Genomic DNA, 13,586 nt, shown 5'->3' with positions numbered 1-13,586 from the left:
CAAGAATCCACACAATTATTAACACATTTTGAAAAAATATTCTCAAGAAAAAATACGATGCCACTAAAACTCACTCATAATGCAAGCTCAAGAAGTGATCTGAAAAGATATTTCTAGACTAAATTGCATTTCAAGAACATGCTATTTACCTGTATGGAAGAAAATGTAAAGAAAGATGGAAAGGGTGTAGTGGAAAAACCTCTGTGCAAGAAAAGTTGTACTGGTCCACATTAGTTTGTGAAAATACCAATCTTACCTACTATAACTAGCATCACACTTTTTTCAGATGGGTCCAGACACATGAAAGATGTAATTGTTACCTAATCAGCTGTGAACATTTTTTTCAGTTCCTGAAGCATTTAATTTTTTTTTTTCCCAAAAGATGTAACTGCACCAAAAAAAAGAGTGGTTTTGACTTCTTTCTACACAATTCTGTGGACATGCTGCTATATGGTGATTTCTGATTGACCAAAAGCTTGGTAACATGTCAAGATAATGATTAAGAATCAAGAGAACTATAAAAACATATGAAAAACATATGAAAAGATAGATGGAAGAAGATATAACTGAAGGAGGGAAGAGAAATGTAGGAGCATTAGCCCATTCTGAGTTTTATTCATCTAGAATAGCTGCACCATGCTAACAACACATGCCATTTCAACAATCCTAGGAAAAGCGTCTGCCTTTATATAGATTTATATAGGCACAGCTATTTCAGCAGCACTGCCTAGCAGAAATGTACTGTTAGCTCTCAGAGAAATTTTTCTGTTGACATAAGTTATAAAATTTTGGTAAAATGTAGCTAAGCTACATAAGTTACATAAACAAAAACTTTTCATATTTGAGTTGCCTTTGACACTAAGAAATGTGTGGGTTTTTTTTCTTTCCACCCCTCACCTTTTATACTTGTAGACAGCACTTCGGACCAGTTCTATTCCAACATGCCTAGGCTGAACTGAACCAATACAATGTGCCTGAGACCCTTTTGTCACTTGACTTGTTTCAACTCAAGCAAATGTGCCTCCTGCTCCATTCAGGTCAAAATTTAGATTGATTTGACAATGCAAAGAATTGCCAGGTAAAGTATGTCACCTAAATGTGTGAAAAATATACTGTCTGCCTCCTCCCCTCCTTAAGCAATTATGACAATAAAAACCCTAAAACAGGTACAACTATGCTGACAGACAACTAAGGTGGGTTTTTTTCAGTTTAGCTAATTATGCACAGAAGGTGGCAGAAGAACTCCTTCGGCTGGTATATGCTTCATATATCCTGAGAGAGCTAAACCAACACAGCTATCCTGGGAGAAACACTGCAGCATCAGTGTCAGCTAAATCAAAACCTACAACTTAACCAAAGCGATCAAACCTGAAGCCAAAACAAGCTCTGAATTCTATTTTTGTCATTGAAGTACAATAGAACTTATTCAGCATGGGAACTGTTTGCATTCAGAGTGATCAGCAAAAACAGCATCATACCATATCTTTTCTCATCTTGCCATCACCACATGGCTTAAGAACAGCATGTACAATATAAGCCTTTGTTTCTTTATTATGATTTGTAGTTCTCAACGGAGACTTTCCATACATTCCTAAAGGCAGTCATAAGTAAACTACTCTTACTGTGAAGCGCTGACCATGCCTTAATCCTTGTTTTGCCAATGCAGAGACCTGCAGAATTGTCTCTCTCTACAGCAAACATCCTCAAAGTACGTGCAAGGATCTCTGAGCCTGAGTTTCTACCCAGCAAATAAAGCCCTCACCATAACTCACCAAAGAGACTGAAGCTTTTCTTCTAGACTGTACATAGCAGACACAGCTTAAACCAGGAGAGCAACAGGAGAGTACGGTTTTCTGCCCTTTGTCTTCCATTTCTTATTCCCAGGCACAAAACTACCACCAGTGGAGCACACCAGTTTCCTTTCAGCTCTTCAGCCTCAGATTGTGGGGATTACAGAGAAACTGCCTGTGACACTGCACGTTGTGCCTCAGCTCCAAGTATGAAAAAAGAAAATCAGATGTAAAGTTCCTCATCATCACCCTGCCCCCATAATGTGATGCTTCTCACTATTAAATATTGTTTTTTACTAAACTAACTGATTCAGGGTCAGGAAAAGGGTTAAAATTATTAGCTAAACCAGAACTGAATTACAATCCAGTCACAGACAAATCCAAAATACACATCAACAGAAAAGGTATTGATTCAATACCGATCAAACCACACAAAACGATGGATTATATCAAATGATCACAGAGACATTTATGCTTGGTAAAGTAATTTCAAAACCTACTTAAACTAGTGTAATTTTCCTCGGTCATTCAAGCCTGAGCATAATATGGATTTTCAGATAAACTAGTGGTGACTCATAGACAATATACAAAAACTGACCTGAAATACACCTTTTTTTTTTTTTCTCCAACTGGCAAGTTCTTGAAATGCACAGAGATTTTCTTGAGGAAGTGTAAGAGTAACTGGAAAAATTAAGGAATAGACCGGAAAAGAGCAATGCACAGGCATTTTCTTTCACATTTAGTTGTGCTAGTGGAATAGGCTAATGTCTTTAACTATTGCTATATGTTGCCAATTTACCAGTCTCTGAGGGACCTAATAATATGAACGATCTTTTAATTCAGTTCAAGTAAAAGAAGAATGGTAGCACCCACTTAAATTGTTTGAGGTATTGTTTCCAATTCTAATTAAGATAAAAATTGTCAAGTTGCATTTTGTGTGAATTCCTTTCAGCAGCAGTGCCTGGTTTAGCACACACTGCCTCTTCTTCCTCCTTGGCTATTCCAGCTGTGTTAGCAGAGTATGTGTAGCTGTGCTGTGAACCAGATCAAGAAACTCATCCCTGTTAAAATAACCTGTCAGGAGGAAAGTTAATTTTTAACCTGGATCACTTCCCCACTGTAGTTTAACTTAATATTTATTACTTGAATAAAGTGAAATAAATCCAAGAGGAAAGAACAAAAAAGACCAAACTTAAACTATGCAATAACTTGGTGACTAGGACAATTACTTATGAGATGGATTCAAGTCTCTGCTCCAAAAAGGAACAGCAAGAATTTGTGTGATCTCTTCTATGTCAAGCAAGTATTTTTAAAAAGGTGTTTAATGAGCAAAAATAGTCTCACTTTGGAGGCTATCTCACCCTGCCACTTTGTCACAAGTTAGCACATACCCCTGCAATCTCCCTGCTTTTTCTACAAAATTCCTATCATATACTAAGCAAGTCAACCTGAACCAAACTTTTCAGACAGGCATCAATTTGCGCACCCACTTTTTCTAACTGAAAAGGCTGAAATCACTTGCAGCTACTCAGCGCTCAGAATGTTAATAAGGTATGAAATGTTCTGTGTACTCAATGAAAGGCATTACAGTAAAATAATAAATGAACATTTCATTGATAAATCAATTGTACTAACGAATTAATTTGCCAAGGAATATTACTCCACTTATTTCTTTATTTCTGAGTGTGTGATTTCGCTTTCTTAGCATTATTTCAAAACTGTGTTTCCAGAGCAAGTGAAAAAATAGACACCTGAAATAACTTTCTAAATTCTCATTAGAAGTTACCTGTTTTTACATCACTAGGTTATTATTAATTGCTCTGTAATGTTGCCAAGGCTGACATAAGCACCCGTGAGTGCTCTCACAAACTATCCATTGGGGAACAAGCTAATGTGAGCTTCACCTAAAGTTTAAAACCTTTGTTTCAATATACCATCATGTGACTAAAGATTAGTAACTACTGCTCCCAGGAGACAGAGTAAAGCACACTTAAACCCTAAAGCAACTTAATTTCACACTTTATGACTATTTTAGAAGTCTAATTTTACATGATAGTAATGCAGCTTTTAAGCAGATAAACTATGATAGTGACAATACAGTTTAGCTTAGAAAAAATATAAAAACAAAGGTGTTATTACTGTATATCAGGGATCTTATCTTGCTACAGCACAAGAAGCATAGACCAGAACCGTATCTTCTATATTCTATACATTGCCAAGTGCTGTACTGTAAACATTCAATAGCAACGATCCCTGACAATTAATTGAGAAGTCTCATTTTTCTTAATGGAAGCAGGTGCCAACTCAAAAAGATGTGTAAAAGTAAAATGTTGTTTTCCTTGCTTCTCCCAAACGTAATTCTTCCTGAAAACAAGTAACATCAACACACCTTACTTTAAGAACACAGCATAAACTGCTCAGTACCAAAGACTCATTGACAGCGACGTCTTACACCCCCTTATGGCTTCCTTTCCATATACCTTTTTTTTGTCTTTAATTTAAAAACTTGCTTAATCTAAACTGAAAGCGATTCCAGACTAAAACCAAAATTAAATGGTGTCTACATATGTATTTCTAAGTATCTATTACACTTGCATGAGTTTCTCTGCCAACAAGCCTTAATGAGACCTGAAATCCACAGCAAATTACGCAGCTGTATGTTAAGGTTCCACAGTACCCTTCCACAGATAGACTTTCTTCCCTTTTCCTTTCTCTAGCACTGTTATTTGTTCACCCAGGAAGCAAGACAGTTGAGATAACTGATACCGCCAAAACCAACAAAAACCTGAAAAATTAATTTCAGTTAAATCAGCGTACCAACTAATCCCAAAACTGACAGTGCCAGTATAAAGCAAACGAATGGAAGTGTGGCAGACATGAAGGAGCATTCAAGCATGGCAGGTTTGACTTAGATCAGCATATGTTGCCTTAGTGTTGCATTCTCAGTGCAATGGAGAGCAAGCCAATTAAAAAAAGCCTGAGTAAATCAGTCTTACTGTATGACATGATTTTCAAATTCAACCTCACAATAAGGTTAGGCAAACAAAAGCCTTCCCAAAAAGTGTGGAAATTGCAGGATAAAAGCTTTTTACTATCAGCAAAGAATTACCTCAAACCAGGACGTTACCCTTTTGCTGGGCCGGTGTGGAAGGGAAGAAAAGTTTTGCATTTCAAAATAAAGCACAGACAATCAAAAAATTTATCATTATCTTAACTACATCAAGTTTACTATACTTTCATGAAGCGTATTAGTTATTCAAATTCCGTACCTAATTTTCTTATATTTTAAATGCACGTTCTATGAAAAATGAGCTGTTATAAAGTGGTAATATCTACTGCTTGTCGAACGAAACTTTTCTGTTCTAGAAATTTTCAGAAAGTGAGAAGGGGGACACTCAGAAACGTTTGTTTAAACGGTAAAAAAAAAATAATCAAAAAAGCTTTTTGACATGAGTTGAGATAAAGATGGTAAAATTAGCAGTCATTTTGGTTTTCCAGGAGCCAGAAACAACAATGTACTTTTTTCAGTGAAAGCATTATTTTAGTCTTCCAGGTATAGTATTAGACATCAGTAAACTGAGACTTAGTTACACCAGTAAAAATTTTCTGTGATGTAAATAGGTTTTTGACATCTCAATGCAAGTGGGTCAAACATGCAAAATTCTGAATACTGTTTCTAACTAGAAACCTAGTCAATTGTTAGTTTAAGAGTAAGTTAGACACTCGGCATAAGTGTTACTTAAACAGAGCCAGCCCAAGGCTACTTCTACTAACTACTATTAATGTTAACATTAATTCCCAATCCCATGCTATGCCTTTTATTATGACACAAATAGTTCTGCCAACATTTGGTGAACCAGATCAAGGCATTACATTAGATTAAATGTAACAGAACAAGAGAACAAAAATTTCATGAAAACATTTTCATGAAGAATTCATTTGATGGCTGTAAGAAACAGCTAAGCTAGCTTAAACAAGACAGCAGTGTGAGAGAAGGTGCAAGAATACTAAGGTGACTGAAGACTGCTTAAGCTGTCACTACCCCACAGAAATGTGTAACTATGCCTTTAGAAGGAGCAAGAACAAAACCAGACAACTGACTTCCACCTAGACGGTCACCTCTCTCTTCTTCCCTCCTCCTCAAAACTTTGAATTCATGTACTTTAAATGGTGTTGAGGGAAATCAATGAAGAATTCTGAGAAAAAAGAGCAACACTAACTCCATTGTCAGCATCACTACAGTCTGATTTGATAGAACAGGCTTCAATTAATAATTTATATGGATTCCAGAACGGTGAAGTCTCCCAGTTATATTTATCATCCTGAACGGTTGATAATAGATTTATGATTTTTTCAAATCCATTACCTACAATACTACAGTAAGCCTCATTATCTTCAAAACACTTAACAAAATCAATAAATCTGTTAGAACTTACACTCAATTCTGAGGCATTTTAATCTTATGTCAGAATTTTGAAATACGATGCAGTTGCAATCAACCACTGAAGCCCTGTTTACATTCCAGAAACTTCAACTGATGCAATTAACCCAATTCCAGTTGCTTAATGTAATAAATAACAGAGGTTAGCCATGGTTGTGTAAATCCTGACGAACTTCTACTACTTTACAATTTTACACAACTACAAAAAGAGAGTTCCTTGTTTCTTCATTGTAGAATTTTGGAAGATAAAGAAAAAGAAACACTTACCAACAACTTACAGTAAGAGATGAACTAGAGCCTGGCTGTAGAGGGACTTGCTGTGATGAACTTACAGTAAGTTTATGAACTAGAGCCTGGCTGTAGAGGGACTTGCCCCAAGCTATAGAGCCTGGCTGTAGAGGGACTTGCTGCCCCAAGCTACTCCTGAAGACCCCCTGTTGATTACTAGGTAACAAGGGCTCTGCACTAGAGATAAAGCCCCAGGCTATATTACTATTCACTGGAGGATTCTCAAATTACATTTCACATTGGAGTGAGAATCTCATCTCTATGTGATTAAATACTTGGTATCACTGCACAGAAAGTTGATAGACAATATACTGTATCACTGCACAGAAAGTTGATAGACAATATACTATCATGAAACTGTTACAAAACATATAATGTATTCTGGCAATTCTATTTTACTAGTCATTTTGCATTTATATTCATAATAACTGAACCTTTTACCACTGAGAGAAGCAGCTAAGACCAAAGCCTTCAACAAAAACCTGCAGCAATGCAAAAGCTGTAAAAGTCAGAATTCTCACCATTAAGCAGTAGTGTCTCAGTATATGATTTTATGACAAGTTAAGACCATCTAATGACTAGCTGTCACTGACGAGGGCAAGTTTGCTCCAAGCAATGACATCTGTTCAACTCACTAGTAACCTGGTTCAGGGAGATAAGGAGGTAGAAAACTACTTCTATACCCAAGCCCTTAACTGCCTCAGAAGAGGACTAAGAGCCGCAGAGATGCAAAGGAAATACAAGGAATGTATGACTGATGATGGGAAGAAGAGAGTTAAAAAGCTCCTTTTGACAGGCAATGGTTACAGAATTAGCTGAAACATATGAAACCTACATGGAAGTCCATCTGCCACCACAGCTAACTACTGTTGGCAGGTAAGATAAACTAGCAGAAAACTAACCTGAAAATTAAAAAAATAAAATAAAATTCTTCCAGGTTAATAGGATGAAAAAGCCCAGCGGAGTGTTCACCGCTGTCCAAAGTGAACAAGTGCATGTGAAGACAGAACCGCACCAAACAATTAAGTTGGTTATGCTGCTCTGGAACCACAACCTGGAAATACTCAGAAAATTCTCCAGAAAGCCTTGCAAGCCCCATCTTGAAATATTTAATAAACAAATAAAAAGTATGCCATAGGGCTGGAACAGAAATATAACAAGATGTTTGTGTCAGACATGTTAATGTATCTTGTGCAGAGGACAAAATATTATAATAATCTAATCCATGGCTTTTCCCCTTTACTAAACAGCAATCCTCTTCTGATTCCATTTTCTGGTTTTGCACTCCTTTTATTCTCTTTAAGCTGTCATCTCCCATTTCCAGTTCTCAGATGCCTTATGCTTTCTTGTTCTGACCAAGAGAGTAGTGGATTTTAAAATGTCTTTAGTAAAGCTGAACATGATTTGCTTATAAGCAGATTTAAATTATAACTGCTACAGTAACTTCCCCACCTCAGCAGATGTCTGCAAAACATTGTGGGGACAGAGAGGCACTTGTGTGTAATAGTAAGGTTAATCAGTTCATGACTCAGGCAAAAACTAGTACTACAAATAATCATCAATTTTCAGCTAGATCAGCTGCTTGATATAGCTTACTATGCAATAGCATAAGTATCAGTGCCACATTAAGGAGAAGGGTAGAAAAATGCAGCTGAAGATGAGTGTGGAGGTCTGCATAACTTTGACCGCAGCTGTAGACTCACTCTTACATAGCGCATTATGAAGCTTAAGTAAGAAGTGTCAGCTATGGTTTTAAGCTCTGGTTTCATTACCGCCTAACCCTATATCTAAATGCTGGCTAACAAAGCTCTGTACTTCCCGCACCCAACTGGTATATTTCTGCCCTCTCTCTTACACCAGTTCTGGCAGTCTACCAAGCCATTTCAGCACAGATAGAAAACTATTCATGTTTTACGGTTCAGTTAGTTTCCTGCCAGCTTAGGTATGGAAGGAAGTGGATAAAACTGCTGCATTGAGCAGTTTGACCATCTTAGGCTGCTTTGAAACCACCTTACTTAAACCGATTCAAAAGGCTACATTAACATCCTTGTTACAGATTATACAATGCATGTTTCAGCTTAGCTTAAACTGAACTGGAATTGATTTACAGCAGTTAAAATCAAACTGCTTATACCAAAACAAGAATGTTAAAGCAATTAAATTTATTTGCCTACAACTTTCTTTAGACATGGCGTCACGTGAGTTGTACAAACCAACTATAGCAGAGCAAGTTAGGTTACAAACTTGCAGCATATAAGCTTCTCTAGGACAATTGTGAAATAATACATTACCACTGATTGATCTCCTGCACAGGCTTCTCAGACTGTCAAAAAACCCAAACAAACCAAGAAGACCTGTATGCTTCCCTTATGGGTTTTTCTATATAGTGTCAATTTCCTCATCTACATCCTTTCTAAAGCACACAAAGCAAAATTCTGAACAAGATTAATGTTACAAGAGGAAACGTTACCACTATACCACCAGTTTAGAACCTTGCTGCACTTTTTCTACCTTACACAAGTATAACAACAGTTTTAAAATTCTGGTTTGTGACTTTTCTGCTGCAGAAACACTGCACTGAACTAACAGAGAAACTTGTCTCAATCCAAATAACAGAAGTCCAGAAAGATTAATTTCAGCAGGTCTGCAATATAGCCAGCTCTTTTTCTAAGCAGACGACATTTATGATCCTTTTAACTTTCTATGCAAAACTACAAATTCAACTAGTATAAAGTTCTACCACTAATTCATAGATTAGGTTGGGAATACAACAAAGCAAGATGGCTTGTTGGCAAGTCCCAAGATTTCCTTACAACCCACATCACTTCTTCACTGAAAAACAAACATACCTGTAAGGCCTTGGCATGGGTGGTTGTTATTCTTGCTCTTAGAGAGGTGCTAGCATAGGTTTTGTCAACATACATGTCAAATTTAACACACCAATTAAAGCAAATAGTTAAATAAATATAAATTCCATTATTATTATTCAATTAATTCAACCTCTCAAGTTTTATCTTTACTATGGCCGTTCAGATCACTCTCACTGGTGCTTATAACACTAGGAGTCCTACTGTGTATAGACCAGTGACTTCCGCACAATCACAGCTTGAGCCAATCTAAAGCAGCACTGTGGTGATCCTGTCTTTGTCTTCCAGACCACTTGCCTTTCAATCACTACCAGAGCTTGCCTACGAGCTGATTCAGGGAGTTGTATCAACAGTAAACTCACTCAGTATAAAAACATGGGTCTTTTCCTGCCTGGTTACCTCCCTCTGAATTGATCAATTTGAATTGATCAGAGCCCACAAAGCAAGGGGAGTTGCAAGATCACATGGCTGAGAAGGCTGGGAGATGAAAGACTGACCCTTTCAATAACCATGAGGTGTTAAATCAGCTCACTGTCCTAGGAAACTTCATATTAACCCTTCCAAAAAAAAAAAAAAAAAGTAAAAAGTTTTCTGTGTGCTTAATTCATTGAGGTCAGACCAGCACTAGAACTAACGTAAGAGAATCCCGACTTACACCTTTCTCTGGGCTGAGTAAAGCAACAGCACTGAAAGGCAGATACCTACATAAATATCAGATTCATAAATGACTTCTAGACATTGATTATGTCAGAGTGACATAAGTCTTCGTTTAGCTCACTTGGTGCACGTGACATTCTTATTAGTACTAATATGTGGGCCAGAGTCTTTCTAAGGAGAAATGAAGGTGAGATTTCATGGGCAGCTAAATGCATTTAATAACCCACTTTGTCTCTTATATCAAGTTCTTATACTGTTTTCACAAACAAACTGGTCACTACAACAGCAGAAAAATGTTTCAACTTTTAAGCTGGTTAGAAAGTTCAAATGGCTGGGATCTGACAAGCTCCACAAAGGAAGTAAGCAGTGGGAATACAAAGCTGAGAGCTTAACCCATTCAGCAGAAATCATTAAAGAAAACAAAGTTTACTTTCTGCTGGTTTAGAAAACTGAAACACAGAGATACGTAAACATCAAAAGCAGTTCAGTGATGGAGACTGACATGCAAGACCAGAAGCAGAGAAGGGAGAAAAGGACAGGGAGAAGGAGCAAAAGGAGCAAGTGAATCTCTTCCAAACTGTCAGATCATATGTACTATCTCATTTAACCATACCATGAGAACTGAAACAATAAATTTACTGTCTGTTAGCACAAATAAGACCTAAATGCAATTTTATAACCATGTTACCTATCCAAGCTACCTCATTAAAAACCAAAGGAATGCAGATGATCTGTGCTATGCATTCAAGACAATTACATTTGCACATTCAGAGTTAACTAGACTTATGACCCCTGAAGCAGAAATGTGAAGAATAAGTGGGTATGTACCAGAATTTAAAAAGGATCGTAGTAACCATTGCTGCCATTTTACAAAAATGGCTTTCAAGTAAACTGAGCTGCAAAGTCAGCTGCAAGTACAAAAGGAGATGCGCAGGCAGCTGGCAGCCAATTACAATGAACTGGAGTATTCTGATTGAATGGCCTTTCTGTCCCCGCGCTCCACATGACAGTTGGAGTATTGATACTGATATAGATTGTTACATATTTGGCTTTCCTTATACCAAGAGATAACATCATTTGCCGGTATTAACTCATTCATAAGGAAAACTCCAGAAACCACAAGGACAGAAATTCTCAGTCATCTGCAATTCCACCACCAAGTTTAATTCATATCAAGGTAATAGGGATACATAAACGTCCATGAAATACATACTGCTCAAGGGACCAATTTGTGCGGAAACAGAAATGTTACTATGTTTATTCTTAGGAAAATTAGTATTCATTACTGTAGGAACTACACCTTATGATTATTATTACTACTACTACTTTCTTCTGTATTGCAAATCTAAAAGCACTTTAAAGGAAGCCATGATAAGTGAGGTGATACATGGGGCTGATGTTGTTTCATCTTTTAACCTAAGTTATTTATTCATACACCAGAAATAACAATGGGGGATGGGGGGGAGGTCTGACATATAATGAAAACCATGCAATAAATTAAAACACTTTCTAACGTACAACAGTCATTGTAAAAAATACAGGAAGTCTTGGGTCTTCACTCAAGAGCAACTTCATGGTAGATCACACAGTTTCACTATACTGGTTTACAAATATTTGCATGTTGTAGAACATAGATGAAATATACCTTCTTACCTTTGGATCGAGTGGAGATATCCATCCCCTCCACCACCTCCTGCTCTGCCTTTATTTCCTCCTCAGCCAAGCTGCAGGATTCAAAAAGGTGAATTAGAACAGTTATAGATTGTATTATTCCCATGTCTAACTTTGTGTATAGAAATTCAACATAACACTGTCAAATACAACTATATTAAAATTTCTGATGAAATGAAAGGTTTGCTGTTTGCCAGACAACAGCTGTTTGACCAAAACATGCAGAGAAACAATCCAGGTACACGTGTATGCTGCATGTTACCAATTACAAAGGTAACGTTTTCATACTAATGACAGTCTTGTAACATGTACTGAAGATTATGTCACTGTCTGTATAAACTGTATGTGACAGACAAACAGGGATTCTGTTCCTTGTGGATCTGTGTGGACAGACGCCTCCTCACATTTAAACACTCACCGGCATAAGTGAACAGATTAGCTGAAGTTACAGAGTTAGCAACACAGAACAGCTTGCAAAATTAGAAGGTAACATACAATTTTAAAAACTATTAAATAAATAATTTAAAGGATTTTGAAACTAGACTGTATAACAGAAAACTGAATATTTATAATTTATTGGCAATACAATTCTACCAATTATTAACTATAACAAAAAATAAACAGAATAGAGTTGCTACTATCATTCAACAATTCAATCTTACACAGTTTTAATTCACTCCAGGCAGGATTAAATGATTAAATAGACGACAAACTATATTTGACTTGCTGATATTCTACTTTCTTATAGCGATGCCATTCAAAAAAGTAACTCATTGATTTGGCTAGTTAAGTCAGTTTGGAGAAGGAAGGCGGAAGGAAGAAGAAAAAAAGAACTAGACTGAATATTGTGTTGCACACCATTTTTGGAGATCTGACTATTGTAGATGAAAGGCGAAAGAAAACATATGGTGTTGAAGCAAGCCCAAATTCAAAATGATACACAAATTAGACAAATAAGGTTATGGTGCCTGAAGCAGGTATCAGAGTTGTCCATTAATATCACCAGAGCACAACAGCAACACAGGATGTAGATCTTTTCCTCTGTAGTGAGAGCGTACTGTCTCTTAATGTAAGTTGTTGCTGATATCAGTTTACACTGATATGGCAGACCGTGAACTACTGCTGTGATGGAGTGGACTGAGATTCCATTCAGCCATCCCAGCTCTGGGGACAGCTATTTCTACCACAGAGGCCAAGAGGACAGCTAGAGACCTTTGCTTTAGCAACTGTGGTTATATATGCCCGAGACAGCTAATCAGAGCTCAGAAACAACACGGAGGACTTGGTTACATTTATATCAGAGAAACTCTTCAGCCTGACAAACAGTTTATATTAGCAGGAGTTTTGTTACTGGTATAAGTTAAAACAGCTTCCTAAACAAAGCAAAACTTACCAGCAGAAGGACTTTTTAGTCTGGTATTTGTCAAAACTACTTTTTATCAACTAGCAGCTACCGGGCCGTTAGGTTGCAATTCCTTTCACACTTCTAAACAGGACAGTTATGCCAGCAAAAGTTTTAAATATAAATTAACTAAGCTCAATGTATGGAAGACCCAAAGCTGAGAAGATCCATGAACTCCAGAAATCGTTATTCTTTACTTGTTATTTGTATATAGCAATAATTTACAAATTAGGTCTTTAAAGTCATAAAACACTGAAGAGAAGTTCTACTCTACCAGCATCCAGTCTTCCAGCTCGTTGACTATGCTGATAATTTCAGGAGCAAGGAAAGGCACGCATGTGACCAGAATTATGGTAAATGTGTAGCACAGTTGACTGTAGCACAATTCTTCTCAGATTTATTTTGCATAGGCAGATTAAACGCATAACACAGTTGACCATACTACAAAGCTCACCAATTTACTATGCATG

General features: G+C 37.0%; 1 protein-coding gene across 1 annotated transcript in view; it reads right to left on the bottom strand.

The window, feature by feature from the left end:
* Positions 1-13,586, bottom strand: part of ZMYND8 (zinc finger, MYND-type containing 8) — a 53,657-nt gene that overhangs the window by 31,930 nt on the left and 8,141 nt on the right. Inside the window, exon 2 of the mRNA XM_009887846.1 lies at positions 11,697-11,767. Coding sequence (XP_009886148.1) covers positions 11,697-11,767 — 71 coding nt within the window. The remainder of the gene's footprint in view (positions 1-11,696; positions 11,768-13,586) is intronic.

This window comes from Charadrius vociferus, unplaced genomic scaffold (genome assembly GCF_000708025.1).
Source record: "Charadrius vociferus isolate BGI_N301 unplaced genomic scaffold, ASM70802v2 scaffold280, whole genome shotgun sequence".
Lineage (NCBI taxonomy): Eukaryota > Metazoa > Chordata > Aves > Charadriiformes > Charadriidae > Charadrius > Charadrius vociferus.
This window is presented reverse-complemented; position numbering and strand designations above follow the sequence as displayed.